Source organism: Salmo trutta, chromosome 31 (assembly GCF_901001165.1).
Source record: "Salmo trutta chromosome 31, fSalTru1.1, whole genome shotgun sequence".
Taxonomy (NCBI): Eukaryota; Metazoa; Chordata; class Actinopteri; order Salmoniformes; family Salmonidae; genus Salmo; species Salmo trutta.
In genome coordinates this window covers 34,019,815-34,047,010 of record NC_042987.1, presented here as the reverse complement: position 1 = coordinate 34,047,010, position 27,196 = coordinate 34,019,815, and the positions used below count along the sequence as shown (strand labels likewise).

At 43.2% G+C, this 27,196-nt stretch overlaps 1 protein-coding gene across 1 annotated transcript; it reads left to right on the top strand.

Annotated features, from left to right (window-relative positions):
- Positions 1-64: 64 nt before the first annotated feature.
- Positions 65-25,305, top strand: cpdp (CPD photolyase). Its single transcript, XM_029726307.1, has 10 exons — positions 65-204; positions 396-760; positions 2,516-2,667; positions 4,170-4,352; positions 4,800-4,958; positions 5,380-5,578; positions 6,052-6,204; positions 14,485-14,606; positions 22,568-22,727; positions 23,235-25,305. The coding sequence occupies exons 1-10, from the start codon at positions 194-196 to the stop codon at positions 23,381-23,383; spliced, it is 1,653 nt and encodes a 550-aa protein (XP_029582167.1). The 5' UTR covers positions 65-193; the 3' UTR covers positions 23,384-25,305.
- The last annotated feature ends 1,891 nt before the right edge of the window (positions 25,306-27,196 follow it).

Here is a 27,196-nt window from a genome sequence, read left to right as displayed (position 1 = left end):
AAAACTGGAGACACGAATGGCATTTTGGGATGTGTAGTTGTCATAGTACCCCCCTCCCCATAAAGATCTGCTCTTACAAAACAAAAAGAACACGACACGCATCTGCTGTTGTTTGAATACATACATATCAAGAAGCCTCAGTTTAACATATTAACTCTGAAAAGGACTGCGATACACGTTCACAATAATCTGTATGCATCGCAGGTAAGGCATTTCTTGCCAAACATTTCAGTGCGATTGTCATTTAATTATTTCCTGGCTTACTTCAAATGGTGCCTTGGTCTGCATGATAACATCCTGTTTTGTCATGGTTGCTTGCATTATTAGAACATGTATTGAAGATGAAAAAGTGATATTTCTTTAGTAATTATCCTCCAATGCTTCCCTCTATACAGTTTGTTGCTCATTCCAGCATCCAAGCACATTTGGAAGTTTTTGACACTCGAGAGCCAAAGACACTGCTCCTTTACCAAATTAGTAAGCCTAAGTAGCATTAATCGAACCACCATGCCAGCAGAAAAACGCAAGGCAACATTTGCCAAAATGGACAACACCAAACGGCAGAAGCTGCAGGCTGTAAAAAATGGGAAGAGTGGTAGAGAAGAGGGCTGGCTGCAGGGTGTGGTGGCAGAGCAACGGAAGGAGGAAAAGGACTTGAAATTCAACAAGAAGCGCCTCCGTTTTGTGTCCCAAGCCCAGAAGATAAAGCAAGGTTCAGAGGGAGTAGTCTACTGGATGAACCGGGATCACAGGGTCCAAGGTGAGAAAATCTCCAGTATATCCACTTCCAATAGCAGTGGATATACAGTGGGCTCCCAAGTGACGCAGTGGCCTTAGACACTGCATCTCAGTGCAAGAGGCATCACTACAGTCCCTGGTTCGATTCCAGGCTGTATCACATCCGGCCGTGATTGGGAGTCCCATAGGGCGGTGCACTATTGGCTCAGCGTCATCCGGGTTTGGCCGGAATAGGCAGTCATTGTAAATAAGAATTTGTTCTTAACTGACTTGCCAAGTTAAATAAACAAACAAAAAACAAGATGTCCGATAGAAAGTGTAGCCTTTTCACACTGCTGAGCTGTGTGAAATCAAATCAAATCAAATGTATTTGTCACATACACATGGTTAGCAGGTGTTAATGCGAGTGTAGGGAAATGCTTGTGCTTCTAGTTCCGACCGTGCAGTAATATCTAACAAGTAATCTACCAATTCCACAACAACTACCTTGTAAACACAAGTGTAAAGGAATGAATACGAATATGTACATAAAAATATATAAATGAGTGATGGCCGAACGGCATAGGCAAGATGTAATAGATGGTATGGAGTACAGTATATACATATGAGATGAGTATTGTAGGGTATGAAAACATAAAGCAGCATTGTTTAAGGTGGCTAGTGATACATTACATCAGGATGGCAAGATGCAGTAGATGGTATGGAGTACAGTATATACATATGAGATGAGTAATGTAGGGTATGAAAACATGATATAAAGTGGCATTGTTTAAAGTGGCTAGTGATACATTACATCAGGATGCAGTAGATGGTATAGCGTACAGTATATACATATGAGATGAGCAATGTAGGGTATGAGAACATTATATAAAGTGGCTAGTGATACATTTAATTACATCAGATGGCAAGATGCAGTAGATGGTATAGCGTACAGTATATACATAAGAGATGACTAATGTAGGGTAAGTAAACATATAATATAAAGTGGCTAGTGATAAATTGATTACATACATTTTACCATTATTAAAGTGGCTTGAGTTGAGTCAGTATGTTGGCAGCAGCCACTCAATGTTAGTGATGGCTGTTTAACAGTCTGATGGCCTTGAGATAGAAGCTGTTTTTCAGTCTCTCGGTCCCCGCTTTGATGCACCTGTACTGACCTCGCCTTCTGGATGATAGCAGGGTGAACAGGCAGTGGCTCGGGTGGTTGTTGTCCTTGATGATCTTTTTGGCCTTCCTGTGATATCGGGTGGTGTAGGTGTCCTGGAGGGCAGGTAGTTTGCCCCCGGTGATGCGTTGTGCAGACCTCACTACCCTCTGGAGAGCCTTCCGGTTATGGGCGGTGCAGTTGCCGTACCAGGCGGTGATACAGCCCGACAGGATGCTCTCGATTGTGCATCTGTAAAAGTTTGTGAGTGTTTTTGGTGACAAGCCAAATTTCTTCAGCCTCCTGAGGTTGAAGAGGCGCTGCTGCGCCTTCTTCACCACGCTGTCTGTGTGGGTGGACCATTTTCAGTTTGTCCGTGATGTTTACGCCGAGGAACTTAAAACTCTCCACCCTCTCCGCTACTGTCCCGTCAATGTAGATAGGGGGAGTGTTTTGGCCTGGTTATGCATCCGCCATGCTCGAAATGACAATGGGAAAATAAACTTTTCAAGCCAGTATAGTTTGGGTTGGCATTGTAGTGGGAATTGTTTTTGGTGGACTCATTTCAGTATTTGCAGCCATATTCACCAGTAACAGAATGTTTGCTTCTCTCTTTGACTCTTACTGTAGATAACTGGGCATTGATCTATGCCCAGCAGCTTGCCCTCGAAGAGAAGCTGCCCCTGCATATCTGTTTCTGTTTGGTGATACCACAAAACTCAGAGTTGGCCACCATCCGCCATTTTGGCTTCATGCTGAGGGGACTGGAGGAAGTCGCTAAGGTAGAGAAATCCTCCATCGTTGTCTGGGGTAAAAATGACTTGTGTGTTCTCTTCCCTGTTTTTTCTATCTAGGGAGCAGGTTGACTTTTATTGTCATGAGTCTTTCCCTGGAGGCAGAACTGAGCACATTTTTTTATTTAATTTTCATTCCCTCTTAGATAGACCAGCTGCAAAGTCAATATTGAATTTATTGTATAAATTCATGAAAACAAACATTATTTTTAGTCTTCATTTTAAGGTTAGGCATTAGGGTTAGCAGTGTGGTTAAGGTTAGGTTTAAAATCAGATTTTATGATTTTGGAGCAGAGCTTCCTCCAGAACAAGATTCATGATGGAAAAAAAGACAACCTGCATCTAGGGACTGGCTCAAATTGTTTTCCCAATTGAGAAAATAACAGCTGCTGGGAGACTTTGAGATGGAGATGGCCCAACCAGTACAATAACTGATTGGGCCAATCAGTGCCAAAACAACTATTATCCTAAAACAAGTGTAAAAATCACACACTAGAAAAGACAGGCCACCAACTTTGACTTAAGTTATGTTCATTTTACATTTTCAGTGAATCAACGAACACAAACCTGAAGAATCTGTATGCGAATCTGTTTGTTGATTCACAGCAAATTAAAAATAAATTGAACCAAAGTCGAGGTCGAGTGCTTGTCTTTTCTAGTGTGCGGTTTTTGTCTTGGCATCAGGCCCGGTGGCCACCCTCCTACATTCCCCCCCTACGATCGTTATGCGCTGTGTCATGAGTTCAGGAGGCCTTTGAGAATTATGTGTCCTGTGTGATCCTAATGCAAGTGGACTTTGATACTTCAGACCTTTTTAACTTAGCAATTAAGCAGGTTATGATTGTAAAGAAATATATGTGAGGATATGACATCTGGGTCGTCGTCTTGACATCCGGCCCGGCTCACCTCCTCAGTTCTTACACTTGTTTATGGTCCAATCAGTCGCCCGAGGGAGATTCTCAATTGGCAAAAAGTCTGTCCTCCTCTCTTCCGTGACTCTGAAACCTATACGTGGCTGCCATATGTAAGAGAGTGTCAGTTTGTTAATGGGTGAAGGGAGGAGTTTGCTCCTCTCCTTGGTTGCTGCCTCCGGTGTAGGATGCTCAGGTGTATCCTACCCCGGAAGAGTTTTGAAATGCGCCCTCGAAGAGCAGCTGTTATTTTCTCGGATGAGAAAAGCATGCACACATTTAAAAACTATACGCTACTTATCCTTGTATTAGAAAATGTCTAGCACATCTGGCAACATTTATTTTTTACCACTTAAAACATAAGTATTTTGAGATTCCACCTCTGTAAATGTAATTTGCCTGATGGAGTGATAGAGGAGGACAGCCTCATTTCTTACAAGCGCATTTGTTTCCACGTTTCATCTCCTCCTCATCGAGTGGATGCTAGGGGGCGAGAGGAATCGAGAAAATCCATTTGAGATTCTCCTCTATACTTGCTTCCTTCTTGTCTCATGCACGTATCTGTCCCCCCTTTCATAGGACTGCAGTGCCCTGGATATTCAGTTCCACCTGCTTCAGGGCTCCGCTGGAGAATTGCTGCCAGGGTTTGTGGCGGACTGGAGTTTTGGGGCAGTAGTGACTGACTTCTCCCCTCTAAGGACACCGCTGCAGTGGGTGGAGGAGGTCAAAAAGGGGCTTCCATCGGATATCCCCTTCATACAAGTATGCGGATCAGTCCCGTTCAGGATTACTTAGCATTTTTCTTTATATGGTAGTTGCGAGCGAAAATGCTATATTTTGCTGCAGCAATTCTGCTATTTTGCATGGCAATTTGCGAAGATTTTTGTCAAATGTATCACAAAAATGCACAGACGGTGTGTTGTGGCTTGATTTAACATTATGGGGTAAAAGTAGGATGAATGTTGCACCCAGATCCATATTATTTTCAGTGTTATTGAGGGCCAGTGCTTCTTGAGTATCATTGTGCAAAAGATTTGTGTTAGAAGGTTTGTGTCCCGTGTTGGGTAGACAGGGATGAAACTCACTCTGTTATACCAACACTGAACACCTATTGAATTCCAGTATAGCTTTCTTCCTTCAATTTCTCAGGCTACGTTAACAAAGGATTTCCAGTCTGTCAACTATCACGTCTTCCCGTCACTACTGCAGGTCGATGCCCATAACGTGGTGCCCTGCTGGGTGGCATCAGACAAGCTGGAGTATTCTGCCAGGACGATCCGTAACAAGATCACCAAGCTTCTGAACGAGTTCCTCACAGAGATGCCTTTAGTGGACAAACACCCACACACTGCTCTCCGAACCGCCAAAGTAAGAGGTTACTTATAGAAGGTGGGCCTCATTAAGATGAGGGATTCATTAATGGTATTTGTATAGAGACAATCCACTAAACTGGGTTGGTTAATGGGTTGTTCTCTGAGTTGGTTCATTTCTTGCCTGATCAGAAAACAACCCACCGTCTCCCTTCCACCGTATTAGCAGAATGCACAGGATATGTGTAAGCAATAAGGTGATGACTTTGCAAAGCCTTCCAATGGAGCTTCTGCTGTATTGCTTATACTTATCATGTCCCTCCAGACCTGCAAACACCAAAGTGGAAGTAAGTTTGATGTTGTTTTTAGAGAAGACCTAAGTTCTTCCTCATATTTTTCCTCCTCTGTTGGTATGGGCCACTCCATATATATTTAACTCTCCACAACCTTAAATAAATGAAGCTCTTCTCTCCTTCCAGCCAGTAGACTGGCCAGTGGCATTGTCCTCTCTGGAGGTGGACAAGACGGTGGAGGAGGTGGATTGGGCCAAGTCTGGCACGGCAGCAGGCATAGCCATGTTGGAATCTTTCATCGACCTGCGCCTCAAGAACTTTGCCACTCAGAGGAACAACCCCAATTCTTCTGCCGTTAGTCAGCTCTCGCCGTGGATCCGCTTCGGTCAGTTGAGGAAGCAACTTACTGGAGTTTGTGCCAACACAAACTTTAGTGTTATTTCAGCCTATAAACACACACCCACTATGACCCTGCAATACACACCTGTGTCAGCTCTCCCCTTTCTAAATGTTGAATTAAATTCAACATGCCAACACAAAACACGGTGTTCACCTGATACCAGCCTAGAAACACACCTCTTATGACCTTATACACCTAGCACCCACCTGGTGTGAAGCCCCATTGACACCCACCCGGTGTGAAGCCCCACTCCCACCTAAAGAAACACAGGCTTTGCAGGCCTGCTCGTATCCAATGTTATTTGTATGCAAATGTTTTTCAAACTTATTTCTGAAGCTCAAGGTGGACTCCACTGACTGTCCCTCCTTCTCTTCCCCCCGCTCTCTATCCCTCCATCCCTTTCCTTCTCCCCTTTCTACCCTCTCTCCATCCCTACCTCTCTCCCTCCCTATCTCCAGGTCACTTGTCTGCCCAGCGCGTGGTGCTGCAGGTAAAACGCTGTGGGAAGAGTGCCGGCGAGTCCGTGTCCTCCTTCACAGAAGAACTGGTGGTGCGCAGAGAGTTGACCGATAACTTCTGTTTCTACAACCCCAGCTATGACAGTGTGAAGGGTGAGTGAGGAGGACCGAGTTCTCTTGAGTTAAGACATGATCTGCATCCCAAATGGCACCCTATTCTCTATGTAGTGCACTACATTTGACCAGAGCCCCAAGCAAATACCTGATTTAGAATGTCGCTGCAATGGATAGCTGCCGTTCTACAGGCTCATGACCAGTTCTGCTGTTTTGTTTTTTTGTTGTGCTGATCATAGTTTACTATTACCAAAAAGAGCTTCTGGACACCAGAACAGCAATCACTAACCTCGATTTAGATTAAGATTTCTACTTCAAGGAAACTGCGGAACAGGGCGTACTGCTCACCCTGGACCAGGCCCTAATCCCAGTGACTCGGAAAAGGAAGAGACGGCATAAGGGAGGCCGACATGCGAGCACCCTGACGAATAAATAGTTCGCCTTTACCCACTGTTCTATTGGCAAACGTACAATCACCGGAGAACAAACTGGATGACTCCGTTCAAGACTATCCTGTCAACGGGACCAGAAGAACTGTAATATCCTATGTTTCTCAGAGTCCGTCTTGGCTGAACAAGGACATGGATAATATATGTCTAGCTGGTTTTTCTATGCATCTGCAGGATCAAACGGAAGCCCCAGGTAAGCTAAAGTGAGGGGTGTGTTTCTCTTTGTTAACAACAGCTGGTGCCCGAGCTAGAATACCTCATGATAAACTGTAGACCATACTATTTACGAAGAGAGAGTTAATCTAAACTCAGCAAAAAAAGAAATGTCCTCACTGTCAACTGTTTATTTTCAGCAAACTTAACATATGTAAATATTTGTATGAACATAAGATTCAACAACTGAGACACAAACTGAACAAGTTCCACAGACATGTGACTAACAGAAATATAATAATGTGTCCCTGAACAAAGGGGGGGGGGTCAAAATCAAAAGTAACAGTCAGTATCTGGTGTGGCCACCAGCTGCATTAAGTACTGCAGTGCATCTCCTCCTCGTGGACTGCACCAGATTTGCCAGTTCTTGCTGTGAGATGTTACCCCACTCTTCCACCAAGGCACCAGCAATTTCCCAGACATTTCTGGGGGGAATGGCCCTAGCCCTCACCCGCCGATCCAACAGGTCCCAGACGTGCTCAATGGGATTGAGATTCGGGCTCTTCGCTGGCCATGGCAGAACACTGGCATTCCTGTCTTGCAGGAAATCACACACAGAACGAGCAGTATGGCTGGTGGCATTGTCATGCTGGAGGGTCATGTCAGGATGAGCCTGCAGGAAGGGTACCACATGAGGGAGGAGGATGTCTTCTCTGTAACGCACAGTGTTGAGATTGCCTGCAATGACAACAAGCTCAGTCCGATGATGCTGTGACACACCGCCCTGGACCATGACGGACCCTCCACCTCCAAATCGATCCCACTCCAGAGTACAGGCCTCGGTGTAACGCTCATTCCTTCGACGATAAACTCGAATCTGACCATCACCCCTGGGTGAGACAAAACCACGACTCGTCAGTGAAGAGCACTTTTTGCTAGTACTTTCTGTTCCAGCGACGTTGGGTTTGTGCACATTGGTGCCCATGGTGAGAACCTGCCTTACAACAGGCCTACAAGCCCTCAGTCCAGCCTCTCTCAGCCTATTGCGGACAGTCTGAGCACTGATGGAGGGATTGTGCGTTCCTGGTGTAACTCGGGCAGTTGTTGCTGCCATCCTGTCCCGCAGGTGTGATGTTCGGATGTACCGATCCTGTGCAGGTGTTGTTACACGTGGTCTGCCACTGCAAGGATGATCAGCTGTCCGTCCTGTCTCCCTGTAGCGCTGTCTTAGGCGTCTCATAGTATGGACATTGCAATTTATTGCCCTGGCCACATCTGCAGTCCTCATGCCTCCTTGCAGCATGCCTAAGGCACGTCCATGCAGATGAGCAGGGACCCTGGGCATCTTTCTTTTGGTGTTTTTCAGAGTCAGTAGAGAGGCCTCTTTAGTGTCCTAAGTTTTCATAACTGTGACCTTAATTGCCTACCGTCTGTAAGCTGTTAGTGTCTTAATGAACATATACCTTTTGGAACGGTTAATTGTTTATGGTTCATTGAACAAGCATGGGAAAGTGTTTAAACCCTTTACAATGAAGATCTGTGAAGTTATTTGGATTTTTACGAATTATCTTTGAAAGACCGGGTCCTGAAAAAGGGATGTTTCTTTTTTTGCTGAGTTTATATTTTTCATAGCTGTCTATTTATCACCACAAATCAATGCTGGCACTAAGACCACATTCAACGAGCTGTGTAGGGCCAAACAAGAAATGCTCATCCAGAGGCGGTGCTCCTAATGACCGGTGATTTTAATGGGAAACCGATGCGTTCTACCTAATTTCTACCAGCATGTCACCTGTGCAGCTAGAGAAGGTGGTCAGATGAAGCAGATGCTAAACTACAGGACTGTTTCGCTAGCACAGACTGAAATATGTTCTGGGGTTCATCCAATGACATTGAGGACAATGTCACCGGCTTCGTTAACAAGTGCATCGATGAAGTCATCCCCACAGTGACCGTATGTACTGTCGTGTCTTTGGCTATCCCGGATTAAGTGATATTTCATGCTATTCTATAAAATCCTTTCTCTCTAATTAATATTACCTGATTGAGCTAATCATGTAAATGTAATTAACTAGAAAGTCGGGGCACCACGAAAGAATGTTTATAGAGCTGTTATCTTCCGAATAAACTCTTAAAGACCTAGTAATATTTCACATCAATAGCAGTCAATATTAATCGTCATTTTATTTCAGTCTCATCTGAAAGTTGTAAATTCTTGGTTATCTTCACGAACCCTGGCTAACAAGTTGAATCAGCAATACAAAATTGGGTTTAATTATTTATTTCCTAAATACCTAACTAATCACACAGAATTACATATACACAGAATGCAAATTATGTCATACAGAAAACATCCCTGGTGGACGGAACCTGTATGATGGCTGGTTACACAAAGAGAGGGGGTTGGGCTTGAATGAAAGAGCGGGAAGACTGAGGAACAAAGGGAGAAGCTGTGCTATCGTAAATACAGTATCTTATGCATTCTAAATGACCTCCCATTTGGAAAAGGAAAATGCAATAAATATTTACTCTGAGCTGCGCTTCGGTAGGTTGGTCGTAGATGCTGGCCGTGTTGGCCAACAGAGATCTTCCTGTCCTCGGAAGAATGTCTCTGGTGGTAAATTGGATACGTCGTAGTATCGTCGTTGTGTGTTAGATTGGATACGTCGTCCGTCCTTTCCCAGCCCACGTTTACAGCTGCTGTTGCTAACTCAACAGCTAGGAGGTCTCTCTTCTTTAGTGAATAAGAGTTCAAAATTCATACCATTCACAACCAAAGCTCACGCTGAGGTTGGCTTAGTTCTGTAGTTGACATGTTAGACCCTTCTAACGTATGGACCGTCGTCCTATCGTCCTCAGAACAGGAGGTTACATTTTCGTCAAGGGCTTATATAGTGGAGGGAGAGAAGGGTGTGTTTCATAGTTTATAACCCATGTCTCTTCACAGGGGCGGGCCACTGATTGAGCAGGGCTCTAACCTTATGAAAACCCAATTCTCTCATTTGGAAGCTAAAATGACATTTAATCTTATCACAAATAGTTTCATATTCAAACATTTCATTTGCACAACAATTCCATGTGAATCTGATAACCTGTATCTGAGAAAGTCTACACATTCTAGTTATGTCGTCCTATCATCAGTCCATAATGTCTCAGATGACCACCGAACAGACATTATATACATTAAGTACCAACGCATATTTTCAACTGGTTCTATTACCGAAATATGGTTCCTTTCCCCCCACTTGTTTGATGTTCCCAGACTCTCTATGTTTAACAAAGGCTATTCAAGAGTCCTTCAGTAGAGTCAGAGAGAGAGGGAAGGGAGAAAGGTATTTATGGGGGGGTCATAAACCTTACCCACAGGCCAACATCATGACGGTACATATCCCAACCAGAAGCCATGGATTACAGGCAACATTCGGGCTGAGATAAAGGCCAGAGCTGCTGCTATTTTCTTTTCCTTTTTTCACCCCCAGCTTCATCTGGAATGCTTTTCCAGCAGTCTTGAAGGAATATGCTGAGCACTTGTTGGCTGCTTTTCCTTCACTCTGCAGTCCAACTCATCCCAAACCATCTTAATTGGGTTGAGGTCGGGTGATTGTGGAGGCCAGGTCATCTGATGCAGCACTCCATCACTCTCCTCCTTGGTCAAATAGCCCTTATACAGCCTGGAGGTGTGTTGGGTCATTGTCCTGTTGAAAAACAAATGATAATCCCATGTATCGCTACAGAATGCTGTGGTAGCCATGCTGGTTAAGTGTGCCTTCTAAATAAATCCCAGACAGTGTCACCAGCAAAGCTCTTCCATGCTTCACGGTGGAAACTACACATGCGGAGATCATCTGTTCACCTACTCTTTGTCTCACAACGACACGGCGGTTGGAACCAAAAATCTAAAATTTGGACTTGTCAAACCAAAGGACAGATTTCTACCGGTCTAATGTCCATTGCTTGTGTTTCTTGGTCCAAGCGAGTCTCTTCTTCTTCTTGGTGTCCTTTTAGTCGTGGTTTGTTTGCAGCAATTCGACTGTGAAGGCCTGATTTCACACAGTCTCCTCTGAACAGTTGATGTTGAGATGTGTGTCTTACTTGAACTCTGAAGCATTTATTTGGGCTGCATTTTCTGAGGCTGGCAACTCTAATAAACTTATCCTCTGCAGCAGAGGTAACTCTGGGTCTTCCTTTCCTGTGGTGGTCCTCATGAGAGCCAGTTTCATCATAGCGCTTGATGGTTTTTGCGACTGCACTTGAAGAAACTTTCAAAGTTCTTGAAATGTTCTGTATTGACTGACCTTCATGTCTTAAAGTAATGATGGACTGTCGTTTCTCTCTGCTTATTTGAGCTGTTCTTGCCATAATATTTTTTTATTTATTTGGCCAGTTGAGAACAAGTTCTCATTTACACCTGCGATCTGGCCAAGATAAAGCAAAGCAGTGCGACAAAAACAATAACACAGAGTTACACATAAACAAATGTACAGTCAATAACACAAAAGAAAAGAAAAATAGAAAAATCTATGTACAGTGTGTGCAAATGTAGTAGGGAGGCAGGCAATAAATAGGCTCTAGAGGGAAAAATAATTACAATTTACCATTGATACTGCAGTGATAGATGTGCAGATGATGACGTGCAAGTAGAGATACTGAGGTGCAAAAGAGCAAGATGGTAAGTAATAATATGGGGATGAGGTAGTCGGATGTGCTATTTACAGATTGGCTGTGTACAGGTACAGTCATCGGTAAGCTGCTCTGACAGCTGATGCTTAAAGTTAGAGAGGGAGATATAAGATTTTTGCAATTTGTTCCAGTCATTGGCAGGAGAGAACTGGAAGGAAAGGCGGCCAAAGGAGGTGTTGGCTTTGGGGATGACCAGTGCAATATACCTGCAGGAGCGTGTGCTTAGGCTGGGTGTTGCTATGGTGACCAGTGAGCTGAGATAAGGCGGGGCTTTACCTAGCAAAGACTTATAGATGACCTGGAGCCAGTGGGTTTGGCAACGAATATGTAGTGAGGGCCATCCAACGAGAGCATACAAGTCGCAGTGGTGGGTAGTATATGAGGCTTTGGTGATAAAACGGATGGCCCTGTGATAGACTACATCCAATTTGCCAAAGTCAAGGATGGTCAGTTTTACGAGGGTATGTTTGGCAGCATGAGTGAAGGAGGCTTTGTTGCGAAATAGGAAGCCGATTCTAGATTTCATTTTGGATTGGAGATCATTAATGTGAGTCTGGAAGGAGAGTTTACAGTCTAACAAGACACCTAGGTATTTGTAGTTGTCCACATATTCTAGGTCAGAACCGTCCACAGTAGAGGTCGACTGATTTAATCGGAATGGCCAATTAATTAGGGCCATCTTCAAGTTTTCATAACAATCGGAAATTGGTATTTTTGGACGCCGATTTGGGCGATTTAAAAAAAAATATATATATATTATTTTTTAGACCTTTATTTAACTAGGCAAGTCAGTTAAGAACACTTTCTTATTTTCAATGACGGCCTAGGAACGGTGGGTTAACTACCTTGTTCAGGGGCAGAATGACAGATTTTTACCTTGTCAGCTCAGGGATTTAATCTTGCAACCTTACGGTTAACTAGTCCAACGCTCTAACCACCTGCTTTACATTGCACTCCACGAGGAGCCTGCCTGTTACACGAATGCAGTAAGAAGCCAAGGTAAGTTGCTAGCTAGCATTAAACTTATCTTATAAAAAACAATCAATCATAATCACTAGTTAACTACACATGGTTGATGATATTACTAGTTTATCTAGCCTGTCCTGCGTTGCATATAATCGCTACACGTTGCTCCAACCATAAACATCAATGCCTTTCTTAAAATCAATACACAAGTATATCTTTTTAAACCTGCATATTTAGTTAATATTGCCTGCTAACATGTTTTTTTTTTACTAGGGAAAATGTGTCACTTCTCTTGCAAACAGAGTCAGGGTATATGCAGCAGTTTGGGCCGCCTGGCTCGTTGCGAACTGTGAAGACTATTTCTTCCTAACAAAGACAGCCGACTTTGCCAAACGGGGGATGATTTAACAAAAGCGCATTTGCGAAAAAAGCACAATCGTTGCACTACTGTACCTAACCATAAACATCAATGGCTTTCTTAAAATCAATACACAGAAGTATATATTTTTAAACCTGCATATTTAGCTAAAAGAAATCCAGGTTAGCAAGCAATATTAACCAGGTGAAATTGTGTCATTTTGCATTCATTGCACGCAGAGTCAGGGTATATGAAACAGTCTGGGCTGCCTGGATCGTTATGAATTAATTTTCCAGAATTTTACATAATTATGACATAACATTGAAGGTTGTGCAATGTAACGGGAATATTTAGACTTAGGGATGCCACCCGTTTGATAAAATACAGAACGGTTCCGTATTTCACTGACAGGAAAAACGTTTTGTTTTCGAGATGATAGTTTCCGGATTCGACCATATTAATGACCTAAGGCTCGTATTTCTGTGTGTTATTATGTTATAATTAAGTCTATGATTTGATAGAGCAGTCTGACTGAGCGGTGGTAGGCAGCAGCAGGCTCGTAAGCGTTCATTCAAACAGCACTTTCGTGCGTTTGCCAGCAGCCCTTCGCAATGCATTGCGCTGTTTATGACTTCAAGCCTGTCAACTCCCAAGATTAGGCTGGTGTAACCGATGTGAAATGGCTAGCTAGTTAGCCGGGTGGGGAGGAGAGGGACGGAAGCTATACTGTTACACTGGCAATACTAAAGTGCCTATAAGAACATCCAATAGTCAAAGGTATATGAAATACAAATTGTATAGAGAGAAATAGTCCTATAATTCCTATAATAACTACAACCTAAAACTTCTTACCTGGGAATATTGAAGACTCATGTTAAAAGGAACCACCAGCTTTCATATGTTCTCATGTTCTGAGCAAGGAACTTAAACCTTAGCTTTCTTACATGGCACACATTGTACTTTTACTTTCTTCTCCAACACTTTGTTTATGCATTATTTAAACCAAATTGAACATGTTTCATTATTTATTTGAGGCTAAATTGATTTTATTGATGTATTGTATTAAGTTAAAATAAGTGTTCATTCAGTATTGTTGTATTTGTCATTATTACAAATAAAGAAATAAAAAAATTGTCCGATTTAATCGGTATCGGCTTTTTTTTGGTCCTCCAATAATCTGGATCGGTATCGACGTTGAAAAATAATAATCGGTCGACCTCTAGTCCAGAGTAGTGATGCTATTCGGGCGGGAGGGTGCGGGCAGCAATCGGTTGAAGAGCATGCACTTAGTTTTACTAGCATTTAAAAGCAGTTGGAGGCCACTGAAGGAGTGTTGTATGGTGTTGAAGCTCGTTTGGAGGTTTGTTAGCACAGTGTCCAAAGAAGGGCCAGATGTATACAGAATGATATCTACCTCAATTACCTCGTACCCTGCACATCGACTCGGCACTGGTACCCTGTGTATAAAGCCAAGTTATCGTTACTCATTAAGTATTTATTATTATGTGTTTCTTTCTCTATTTTCTTTCTCTCTGTTTTGTTGGTAAGGGCCGTAAGCATTTCAAATAACATTTGATTAGTATTTTCATGGTAGATTATGTGCAGGGTCTTAGACAATGCAACAATTTAGTCTATTGTGACATTTTAAAGGGGAAGGGATGTTTCCGTTCTGTTTTGCTAAGTTAACATTAATGATCCTTGTATTTGATCTAGGTGCAAATGACTGGGCCCAGAAAACGTTGAAAGATCACGCCAAAGACCCCAGACCATACGTCTATACCCGCGAGCAGCTGGAGAAAGCCCAGACCCACGACAAGCTCTGGAACGCAGCCCAGGTATCATTTACAGTACTGACCGCCCATAGACTATCAACATGCAAACCAGCCAATTCAGCAATTCTCAGAACAACAACAAGACTTGTATTTATTTCTTAACATAAATCATGTAATTAAATCAGCAGTTTAGCAGACACTTTTATCCAAAGCAACTTATAATATAGTGAGTGCATGAAAACAACTCCAATCACTTTGACACATATGAATGCACTCATTGCTGTAAGTTGCGAAGGATAAAAGGGAATTTTCGACTTCCCTCTGGTGTCGTTTCCTGCTAACCGTTTGCTGGTTAGCAATGCCCAGAAACAACTACACCTTAGGGAAGTCAAAAAGAAGCTCAGTCTTCAATAAAGTCAACTCACTGCCGGGCTGACCCCATTTACGATTGTTTTGTCGATAAGCTCTTGGTCGACCGAGATTGCTACTGCCCGACTGAAGAAATCAACAACAAATAACGGTCGCTGGCCGCGGTTCTGAAACATGCTGTTAAATTGGCGCCTTTTCCTAGACCATGTTGCTATGTGCATAATAGCAAAGTTACCCAGCATATTGGTGTTGAGAGCAATGCGGCTGAGGCAGCAGTGAAGTTGAGAAGAAAACAGCCTTAATTGTCTAAGAAAAGTGAGTAGAGAGAGAGAACCCCAACTTAATTAGCTCTATAATCAAAAGCCTAACTGTTAAATATGCCTGGCTTTATAAGTCATCCATATACACATGGCCAAACGTATGTGGACACCTGCTTGTCGAACATGACATTCCAATATCATGGGCATTAATATGGAGTTGGTCCCCCTTGGCTGCTTTAACAGCCTCCACTCTTCTGAGAAGGCTTTCTACTAGATGTTGGAACATTTCTGCAGGGACTTGCTTCCATTCAGCCACGAGCATTAGTGTGGTTAGGCACTGTTGTTGGGCGATTAGGCCTGGCTCGCAGTCTGCGTTCCAATTCATCCCAAAGGTGTTAGATGGGGTTGAGGTTAGGGCTCTGCGCAGGCCAGTCAAGTTCTTCCACACCGATCAACAAACCATTTCTGTATGAACCTTGCTTTGTGCACGGGGGCATTGTCAAACTGAAACAGGAAAGGGCCTTCCCCAAAGTTGGGAGCGTAGAATCGTCTAGAAAGTTATTGTATGCTGTAAGATTTCCCTTCACTGGAACTAAGGAGCCTAGCCCGATACATGAAAAACAGCCCCAGACCATTATTCTTCCTCCACCAAACTATACAGTATACAGAGTCCAATGGCGGTGAGCTTTACACCACTCCAGCCGACGCTTGGTATCGCGCATGGTGTTCTTAGGCTTGTGTGTGGCTGCTCAGCCATGGAAACCCATTTTATGAAGCTCCCGACAAACCGTTTTTATGCTGACGTTGCTTCCAGAGGCAGTTTGGAACTCTGTATGGAGTGTTGCAAGTGAGGACAGACTATTTTTACGCGCTTCAGCACTCAGTGGTCCCATTCTGTGAGCTTGTGTCGCCTACCACTTCGCGGCTGATCCGTTGTTGCACCTAGATGTTTTTACTTCACAATAACAGCACTTACACTTGACCGGGGCAGCTCTAGCAAGGCAGAAATCTGACGAACTGACTTGTCCTATGACGGTGCCGTGTTGAAAGTCACTGAGCTCTTCAGTTAGGCCATTCTACTGCCAATGTTTGTCTATAGAGAGTGCATCCCTGTGTGCTTTTTTTTATACTTCTGTCAGCAACGGAAAAAGCCGAATCCACAAATTTGAAGGGGTGTCCACATACTTTTGTGTATATATACACTGCTCAAAAAAATAAAGGGAACACTTAAACAACACAATGTAACTCCAAGTCAATCACACTTCTGTGAAATCAAACTGTCCACTTAGGAAGCAACACTGATTGACAATAAATTTCACATGCTGTTGTGCAAATGGAATAGACAACAGGTGGAAATTATAGGCAATTAGCAAGACACCCCCAATAAAGGAGTGGTTCTGTAGGTGGGGACCACAGACCACTACTCAGTTCCTATGCTTCCTGGCTGATGTTTGGGTCACTTTTGAATGCTGGCGGTGCTTTCACTCTAGTGGTAGCATGAGACGGAGTCTACAACCCACACAAGTGGCTCAGGTAGTGCAGCTCATCCAGGATGGCACATCAATGCGAGCTGTGGCAAGAAGGTTTGCTGTGTCTGTCAGCGTAGTGTCCAGAGCATGGAGGCGCTACCAGGAGACAGGCCAGTACATCAGGAGACGTGGAGGAGGCTGTAGGAGGGCAACAACCCAGCAGCAGGACCACTACCTCCGCCTTTGTGCAAGGAGGAGCAGGAGAAGCACTGCCAAAGCCCTGCAAAATGACCTCTAGCAGGCCACAAATCAAATCAAATTTATTTATATAGCCCTTCGTATATCAGCTGAAATCTCAAAGTGCTGTACAGAAACCCAGCCTAAAACCCCAAACAGCAAGCAATGCATGTGAAAGAGGCACGGTGGCTAGGAAAAACTCCCTAGGAAAAACTCCCTAGAAAGGCCAAAAACCTAGGAAGAAACCTAGAGAGGAACCAGGCTATGAGGGGTGGCCAGTCCTCTTCTGGCTGTGCCGGGTGGATATTATAACAGAACATGGTCAAGATGTTAAAATGTTCATAAATGACCAGCATGGTCAAATAATAATAATCATTGTAGTTGTCGAGGGTGCAACAAGCATGTCCGGTGAACAGGTCAGGGTTCCGTAGCCGCTGGCAGTATAGTTGAAACTGTAGCAGCAGCAAGGCCAGGTGGACTGGGGACAGCAAGGAGTCATCATGCCAGGTAGTCCCGAGGCATGGTCCTAGGGCTCAGGTCCTCCGAGAGAAAGAAAGAAAGAGAGAAAGAGAGAATTAGAGAGAGCATATTTAAATTCACACAGGACACCGGATAAGACAAGAGAATACTCCAGATGAAACAGACTGACCCTAGCCCCCCGGCACATAAACTACTGCAGCATAAATACTGGAGGCTGAGACAGGAGGGATCAGAAGACACTGTGGCCCCATCCGATGATACCCCCGGACATTGCCAAACAGGCAGGATATAACCCCACCCACTTTGCCAAAGCACAGCCCCCACACCACTAGAGGGATGTCTACAACCACCAACTTACCGTCCGAAGACAAGGCCGAGTATAGCCCACAAAATCTCCGCCATGGCACAACCCAAGGGGGGGGCGCCAACCCAGACAGGAAGACCACGTCAGTGACTCAACACACTCAAGTGACGCACCCCTCCCATGGACGGCATGGAAGAACACCAGTAAGTCAGTGACTCAGCCCCTGTAATAGGGTTAGAGGCAGAGAATCCCAGTGGAAAGAGGGTAACCGGCAAGGCAGAGACAGCAAGGGCGGTTCGTTGCTCCAGCCTTTCCGTTCACCTTCACACTCCTGGGCCAGACTACACTTAATCATAGGACCTACTGAAGAGATAAGTCTTCAGTAAAGACTTAAAGGTTGAGACTGAGTCTGCGTCTCTCACATGGGTAGGCAGACTATTCCATAAAAATGGAGCTCTATAGGAGAAAGCCCTACCTCCAGCCGTTTGCTTAGAAATTCTAGGGACAATTAGGAGGCCTGCGTCTTGTGACCGTAGCGTACGTGTAGGTATGTACGGCAGGACCAAATCGGAAAGATAGGTAGGAGCAAGCCCATGTAATGCTTTGTAGGTTAGCAGTAAAACCTTGAAATCAGCCCTTGCCTTAACAGGAAGCCAGTGTAGGGAGGCTAGCACTGGAGTAATATGATCAAATTTTTTGGTTCTAGTCAGGATTCTAGCAGCCGTATTTAGCACTAACTGAAGTTTGTTTAGTGCTTTATCCGGGTAGCCGGAGAGTAGAGCATTGCAGTAGTCCAGCCTAGAAGTAACAAAAGCATGGATTAATTTTTCTGCGTCATTTTTGGACAGAAAGTTTCTGATTTTTGCAATGTTACGTAGATGGAAAAAAGCTGTCCTTGAAACAGTCTTGATATGTTCTTCAAAAGAGAGATCAGGGTCCAGAGTAACACCGAGGTCCTTCACAGTTTTATTTGAGACGACTGTACAACCATCCAGATTAATTGTCAGATTGAACAGAAGATCTCTTTGTTTCTTGGGACCTAGAACAAGCATCTCTGTTTTGTCCGAGTTTAAAAGTAGAAAGTTTGCAGCCATCCACTTCCTTATGTCTGAAACACAGGCTTCTAGCGAGGGCAATTTTGGAGCTTCACCATGTTTCATTGAAATGTACAGCTGTGTGTCATCCGCATAGCAGTGAAATTTAACATTATGTTTTCGAATGACATCCCCAAGAGGTAAAATATATAGTGAAAACAATAGTGGTCCTAAAACGGAACCTTGAGGAACACCGAAATTTACAATTGATTTGTCAGAGGACAAACCATTCACAGAGACAAACTGATATCTTTCCGACAGATAAGATCTAAACCAGGCCAGAACTTGTCCATGTAGACCAATTTGGGTTTCCAATCTCTCCAAAAGAATGTGGTGATCAATGGTATCAAAAGCGGCACTAAGATCTAGGAGCACGAGGACAGATGCAGAGCCTCGGTCTGACGTCATTAAAAGGTAATTTACCACCTTCACAAGTGCAGTCTCAGTGCTATGATGGGGTCTAAAACCAGACTGAAGCGTTTCGTATACATTGTTTGTCTTCAGGAAGGCAGTGAGTTGTGCATGTGCATGTGTCTGTGCAAATGTGTTGTGCACATTGTTGTGCAAATGTGCATGTGTCTGCTAAAACGGTCAGAAACAGACTCCATGAGGGTGGTATGAGGGCCCAACGTCCACAGGTGGGGGTTGTGCTTACAGCCCAACACTGTGCAGGACATTTGGCATTTGCCAGAGAACACCAAGATTGGAAAATTCACCACTGGCGCCCTGTGCTCTTCACAGATGAAAGCAGGTTCACACTGAGCACGTGACAGACGTGACAGTCTGGAGACGCCGTGGAGAACGCTCTGCTGCCTGCAACATCCTCCAGCATGACCGGTTTGGCACTGGGTCAGTCATGGTGTGTGGTGGCATTTCTTTGGGGGGCCGCACAACCCTCCATGTGCTCGCCAGAGGTAGCCTGACTGCCATTAGGTTCCGAGATGAGATCCTCAGACCCCTTGTGAGACCATATGCTGGTGCGGTTGGCCCTGGGTTCCTCCTAATGCAAGACAATGCTAGACCTCATGTGGCTGGAGTGTGTCAGCAGTTCCTGCAAGAGGAAGGCATTGATGCTATGGACTGGCCCGCCCGTTTCCCAGACCTGAATCCAATTGAGCACATCTGGGACATCATGTCTCGCTCCATCCACCAACGCCACATTGCACCACAGACTGTCCAGGAGTTGGCGGATGCTTTAGTCCAGGTCTGGGAGGAGATCCCTCAGGAGACCATCCGCCACCTCATCAGGAGCATGCCCAGGCGTTGTAGGGAGGTCATACAGGCACGTGGAGGCCACACACACTACTGAGCCTCATTTTGACTTGTTTTAAGGACATTACATCAAAGTTGGATCAGCCTGTAGTGTGGTTTTCCACTTTAATTTTGAGTGTGACTCCAAATCCAGACCTCCATGGGTTGATAAATTGGATTTCCATTGATTCTTTTTGTGTGATTTTGTTGTCAGCACATTCAACTATGTAAAGAAAAAAGTATTTAATAAGATTATTTCTTTCATTCAGATCTAGGATGTGTTGTTTAAGTGTTCCCTTTATTTTTTTGAGCAGAATTGTTTATATCTACAGAAATAAGACACATCCTGCTTCTGTTGCCAGTTTGAGTGTGTTTTAATAGCCGACTGATTCCATGAGCGCCAAGCCTCACGCAACCACAACATGTCGGATAAACAATTTCACGTTCTGCTGTTTTTAATCTTTGCTATGCTGTAATAAAGGCTTTGCACTTTTTTTTATCTCGTAAGAACAGCATCTCTCACTTATTCAGTGTTAAACACTGTTCCAAATTGTCAGAAAAATATTTATAATAATAACCCAACTTTTTCTTGTTGTTATTATGATCAGCATAATAAGTAATGTCATTATCATTAGTAGTGTTACTATAGCAGCCTTGTATAACCACCATCCAGCTGTAGGCCTAAGAGCTCATCCTGTTTAGTCTTGATACCGTAACTTACGTAGGCCTATATTTCAATACTTATATAGGCTACTGTATCAGTCATTCATTGGTTAATGTCATCACGAAGCATACGAGTCATTCATGATTTTAAATGCAATCAAGTAATTTGTTTGTCATAATTATTTCATAAAATAGTTCACTTAAAGCATCAGACAGTGCATATAATTGATTTGTTACATTACAGCCTTATAGTAAAATTGATTTTTTTTTTTTATCTATCTACACACAATACCCCATAATGACAAAACAGGTTTTTAGAAATGTTTGCAAATGTGTTCAAAATAAACAGAAATACCTTATTTACATAAGTATTTAGACCATTTGCTATTAGACTCGAAATTGAGCTCAGATGCATCCTATTTCTATTGATCATCCTTGATGTTTCTACAATTTGATTGGAGTCCACCTGTGGTAAATTCAATTGATTGGACATGATTTAGAAAGGCACACACCTGTCTATATAAGGTCCCACAGTTGACAGTGCATGTCAGAGCAAAAACCAAGCCATGAGGTCAAAGGAAGTGTCCGTAGAGCTCCGAGACAGGATTGTGTTGAAGCATAAATCTGGGGAAGGGTACCAAAATATTTCTGCAGTATTGAAGGTCCCCAAGAACACAGTGGCCTCCATCATTCTTAAATGGAAGACGTTTGTAACCACCAAGACTCTTCATAGAGCTGGCTGCCCCGCCAAACTGAGCAATCGTGGGAGAAGAGCTTTGGTCAGGAAGATGACCATGAAATCGATGGTCAATCTGACAGAGCTCCAGAGTTCCTCTGTGGAGATGGGAGAACCTTCCAGAAGGACAACCATCTCTCCAGCACTCCACCAATCAGGCCTTTATGGTAGCGTGTCCAGACAAAAGCCCCTCCTCAGTAAAAGACACATGACAGCCCGCTTGGAGTTTGCCAAAAGGCACCTAAAGGACTCTGACCATGAGAAACAAGATTCTCTGGTCTGAGGAAACCAAGATTGAACTATTTGTCCTGAATGCCAAGCGTCACGTCTGGAGGAAACCTGGCACCATCCCTACGGTGAAGTATGGGGATGACAGCATCATGCTGTGGGGATGTGTTTCAGCGGCAGGGACTGGGAAACTAATCGGGATTGAGGGAAAGATGAACGGAGCAAAGTACAGAGAGATCCTTGATTAAAAACCTGCTCAGGAACTCAGACTGGGGTGACGGTTCACCTTCCATCAGCCAAGACAACACAGGAGTGGCTTCAGGACAAATCTCTGAATGTCCTTGAGTAACACAGCCAGAGCCCGGACTTGAACCCGATCTAACATCTCTGGAGAGACCTGAAAATAGCTGTGTAGCGACGCTCCCCATCCAACCTGACGGAGCTTGAGTGGATTTGCAGAGAAGAATGTGAGAAACTCTCCAAATACAGGTGTGCCAAGCTTGTACCGTCATACCCAATAAGACTTGAGGCTGTAATCGCTGCTAAAGGTGCTTCAACAAAGTACTGAGTAAAGGGTCTGAGTACTTATGGAAATGTAATATTTCAGTTTTTTTTTTTATACATTTGCTAAGATTTCGAAAAACTTTGTTTTTGCTTGGTCGATATGGGCTATTGTGTGTGGATTGAGGGGAAACAAACAATTTAATCAATTTTAGAATAAGTCTGTAACGTAACAAAATGTGGAAAGTCGAGGTCTGAATACTTACGAATAATACGAATTCACAGTATATGAAAAAATACACGTTTTTAAAATTAGACAAATCAATTGGTTGAAAGAACAGATGACTCTCGGTCAACCAAGATTTTTTGAGATCCGGGACAGCCCTATATCACTGTAAATAAATTGTCCATCTTGTCTCCTTCCTCCTGTAGTACCAGATGGTGATTGAGGGTAAGATGCATGGCTTCCTAAGGATGTACTGGGCCAAGAAGATCCTGGAGTGGACCTCCTCACCAGAGGGAGCGCTGTCCATCGCCATCTACCTCAACGACCGATACGAGTTGGACGGGCAGGACCCCAATGGATTCGTAGGTAAGTGACTCACTGGTGGTTGGTTCAATTCTTACCCAAAGCACCTATTGTTTTGGTGTAAGGCCAGGTTCCAGTTCTGCACCTAGCCTCTTCCTACACCCCTTCAATGTTCCTAGCTCTGATAGAACTGGGTAGGTGAAAGCAAGGTTAATTGATCAGAATGATGGGAAGTTTGAGAGCGCTCAATTTAATCTAAACAGTAAACAAAAAAGTGCTTTGACCTTAACCCGTTCGGCAATTTCATTGGTCTAATGAAAGCTTCATGCCGCCAAAAAACTGAGCACGTCACAGAATGTGTTTTATTTTTATTTTTTTATTTAGAAAGCGGGGCAAACCTTTTTCTAAATATATTAACTTGTACATTTTTCACCGTCATCACCAGCACTGTGTAAATTAAACCAACATCCATTTGCACCTCTACATGCTTGCCTCGTGCTGAATCTTTGTTCATGTCTGTTTTACACTGCAACGTTTTTTTTTCCCCCAACCCTATCTATCTCTCTGTAGGTTGTATGTGGTCCATATGTGGGGTCCATGACCAGGGCTGGGCCGAGAGACCCATCTTCGGAAAGATACGGTACATGAACTACAAAGGCTGCACCCGCAAGTTTGACGTGGCACAGTTTGAGAGGAAGTACTGCCCCAAAGACCTGTAATGAGGATGGGGGAAGAGTGTGTAGACTCTGGGAGCCATAATATCCCATACCTGGGTCATATTCGTAAGGACAAAACGTATCAAAATGTTGTTCAATGCAAAAAGGAAAATAATCATTTCTTATTACACATTCAGGTGGTCCCTCCGTTTCATTCAGTTTTGTTTGTTTTGGTGCCTAGTGAATACTACCCTGTACTCAGACCTACTCCAGACTTTAAGATGGGGTTCGGTACGGCACTTATTATTTTTTCTGTGTTCTTATTGTTCAGGGCCCGTATCCACAAAGCATCTCAGAAAAGGTCCTAGGAATCCTGTTCACTTGTTTTAAGAAAACAACAAAAAACTACTCTTAATTCTTGCCTAATATGTTGGCATGCAAAACTTATTATAAATGTTTCGTTTTTTTTACAAATTCTTATATTTATAATGTGAAAGGCATTGCACTGAATCATACTGAATCATTGCATATGAATCATATGATGGTTTATAAAAGCAGAATTTTGATTATATTACTGTTATATCAACACACTCATCTCTCCCCTTCAACGACTGAATCTCTTTTTAGCACAGTAGGCATCAAGTCACTTGCCGATAATGTTGCCTAAAACATTTTGAAAGGTCTATCATTAATCACCAAACACATAGCCCCTAGCCCCTAGATGCTGTCAATTGCCAAACTTATAAGCATGCCCAATTTAGGGATATTGCACTCCAAAGGGACATGTTGATATAACATGTAGGTTAATGAAATAGTCAAAAATAAAAATGTGATAATTTATTAGCCTAGTGGTTATAAGTATTTAGGCATATCATCATGTGAATTAGGCCTCGTGTAAAATCATTGTCAAAAGCGCAAGAGATGCCTACTGTTGCATGAAGGTCTAGATTATTTATGGGTTGATCGTATAGAAATATCAAACCATTCTTTCAACTCCAGATCAATTGCTTGTCTATGGTGCAGGAACCAGTGACTCACTGCCCTTTACTGTTATCAAGACACCTGCTGGTAACTCTTAACTGGTTAGGACAGCTCATGAGGTGTCCTAAATATCTGCCGACTAGGTGGGACTCTTATGACTAAAGAGGCTTCACGCATAGCTTTTATTTTTACCCATGAGAGTAGGAGAAAAATGTCTCCAGTCTCAGCACTTGCGACCAATGTTCTACTCTGAGACGCTTTGTGGATACGGGCCCAGGTAGTACCTCCCCGTTTCACTCTGTTCCAAAACGTTTTCCCCCTACTGAGCACAGCATGCTGCTATTTCAGGTTTATATAACTACATGGACTGCAGAGCAATGTATACACGCATAACTGTAAGTCGCTTTGGTTCAAATAATCTGTTAAATGGACATACTGTAGCTATATCAATGTGTGTTTGGTTGGGAAGCAGATCAAACATGTCAAATAGGATGTCAAACACTCTTCTTAGGTCAAAGGTAATAATACTTCATATTATTTGTATCTGGTATCTAAGCGACTATGTAAATTTGCTAGTATATGTACATGTATTACAGTTTTGCGTGATTGATTTTTCTTTGGCTTGTCAAGAACATCACTGATGTTTTATTTCACATGTATTTCCTAGTGTTATTTTGGTAACACTTTCCTTGACACCCAGCGTGGTAACACTTTCCTTGACACCCAGCGTGGTAACACTTTCCTTGACACCCAGCGTGGTAACACTTTCCTTGACACCCAGCGTGGTAACACTTTCCTTGACACCCAGCGTGGTAACACTTATGTTGGTGTCATAACCAGCCTTAAAGTAACGCAATATACGTCACAACACGTGTAAATATATTGGTCATGACAGTGTTATGACGCTTGGTGTCAAGTAAAGTTAGTTTTTTTGAGTCACAGACTTACACAGAGAATAGCATTATGCTTTGTATTTTTGAATAAAGTTATTTGTTTTTAGTATAGTGTTCTGTGTCCAGTAAATGATTATTCTATAATGTTAACCCATCAACTATTTATATAAGATTTGTAAACCGACTAATTCACAGCTGAAAGATTTTCTCTACAATAATTGTATCATATCCCAAAGCCAGTCTGGTTTCAGAGCTAAACATAGTATAATCAGCTGTAACCAAGGTGATCAGTGATCTTCAGGATGCACAGGACAAAAAAAGAGCATTGCGTATCACTTTATTGACTAACTGAAAGTTTTCGACGTTGTTGACAATGCCCTGCTGTTGCATAGACAACAAAAAATAAGTTTTAAAGATCGTCAGTCAGCGATGCACAAAGTAAACAGCAATATTCGGTCGATTTCCACAACAACTAAGAGCGTTGAAGTGCCAGACTGAAGTTCTCCGCTGTTTCCGGTCCCGCAGCCATCATGTGTAGCTATTGCAGCGAACCCGTGCACATGCGCAGATACTTTGTGATAATCCTTGAGTGTATCATCTTGCATTGCGCTCATCTGTAACATCTGTGGTGCTGCTTGTGGCATCGTCATATCGCTGAGTAAAAACAAAGATGATCTATATAAGGACAAGATGCTGGACTCAAGGCTCTAACAATACTAATGTCTGCAAACCGGGTGGAGGTGGGAGCAGGCGGGAACATTCACATGTGAACAACGGGCACAACAATGATAACATTGGTTTTCTCAAAGTTGCCGGGATGCCACATGCCTGATTTTTTTATTAGTACATTTGTAACAACCTAACCGTTTATAAACGTCGATCAAATAAGCCTTGCATATAAAATGCAACTTCATTCTATTGACCAATTTTGACACTCCCATTGACCTCCATACAAAAATTCCCACTTCCACTTGTTAGCGCCAGAGATGAAGAGGCAAAGCGAGAGGGTTTACTCCACCCAAAATCTGTCCACGTTAAGCAGATAATTCATTATTAAGCAAGTGAAGAGTTTTTGTATGTGGGGCAATGAGAGTTGAATTTAGTCAAGATAGCAATTTGTTTTTATTTCGATGCGTGAGGCTTATAAGAGCTAATAGAAGTTTCATAAAGGTTGTTATCAGAACAGCCTTAATTCGTTGGGGCATGGACTCTACAAGGTGTCGAAAGTGTTCCACAGGGATGCTGGCCCATGTTGACTCCAATGCTTCCCACGGTTGTGCCAAGTTGACTGGATGTCCTTTAGGTGGTGGACCATTTTTGATACACACGAGAAACTGTTACGCGGGAAAAACCCAGCAGTGTTGCAGTTAACGCAAACTGGTGCGCCTGGCACCTACTATCATACCCCCGTTCAAAGGCACTTACAGTTTGTGGTTTTGCCAATTCACCATCTGAATGGCACACATACACAATCCATGTCTCAAGGCTTAAAAATCCTTCTTTAACCTGTCTCCTCCCCTTCATCTACACTGATTGAAGTGGATTTAACAAGTGACATGAATGAGGGATCATAGCTTTCACCTGGATTCACATGGTCAGTCTGTCATGGAAAGAGCAGGTGTTCCTAATATTTTGCACACTGTGTAGATGAGGCCTTGAGTTTGACATGTGTTGTGTGGCCATCTAGTGGAGATGAGTCATTAGCACTGGCCTTGGTATACTTTGCAAAGTGTCCCACAGAGAGAAATATTTAGAAATATGCAATCTTCTTACTTTTCTGTACATCAGGACAGTTATTTTTATAGTTTCCCATAAATGTACAGGTAAGGCCATCAACACTTAAGGGATAGTTAAAAGATTTTATGTATTTACATGGGACCAATTTCCTATGCTAGGCAATCTACCCTACTGTATTTAGGCTGCTGGCTACTTGTTCAGTAATTAAAGTGGGAAATTCAAACATTGCAGTTTGTAAAATAGATTTTCGATGCAACAGCATAGT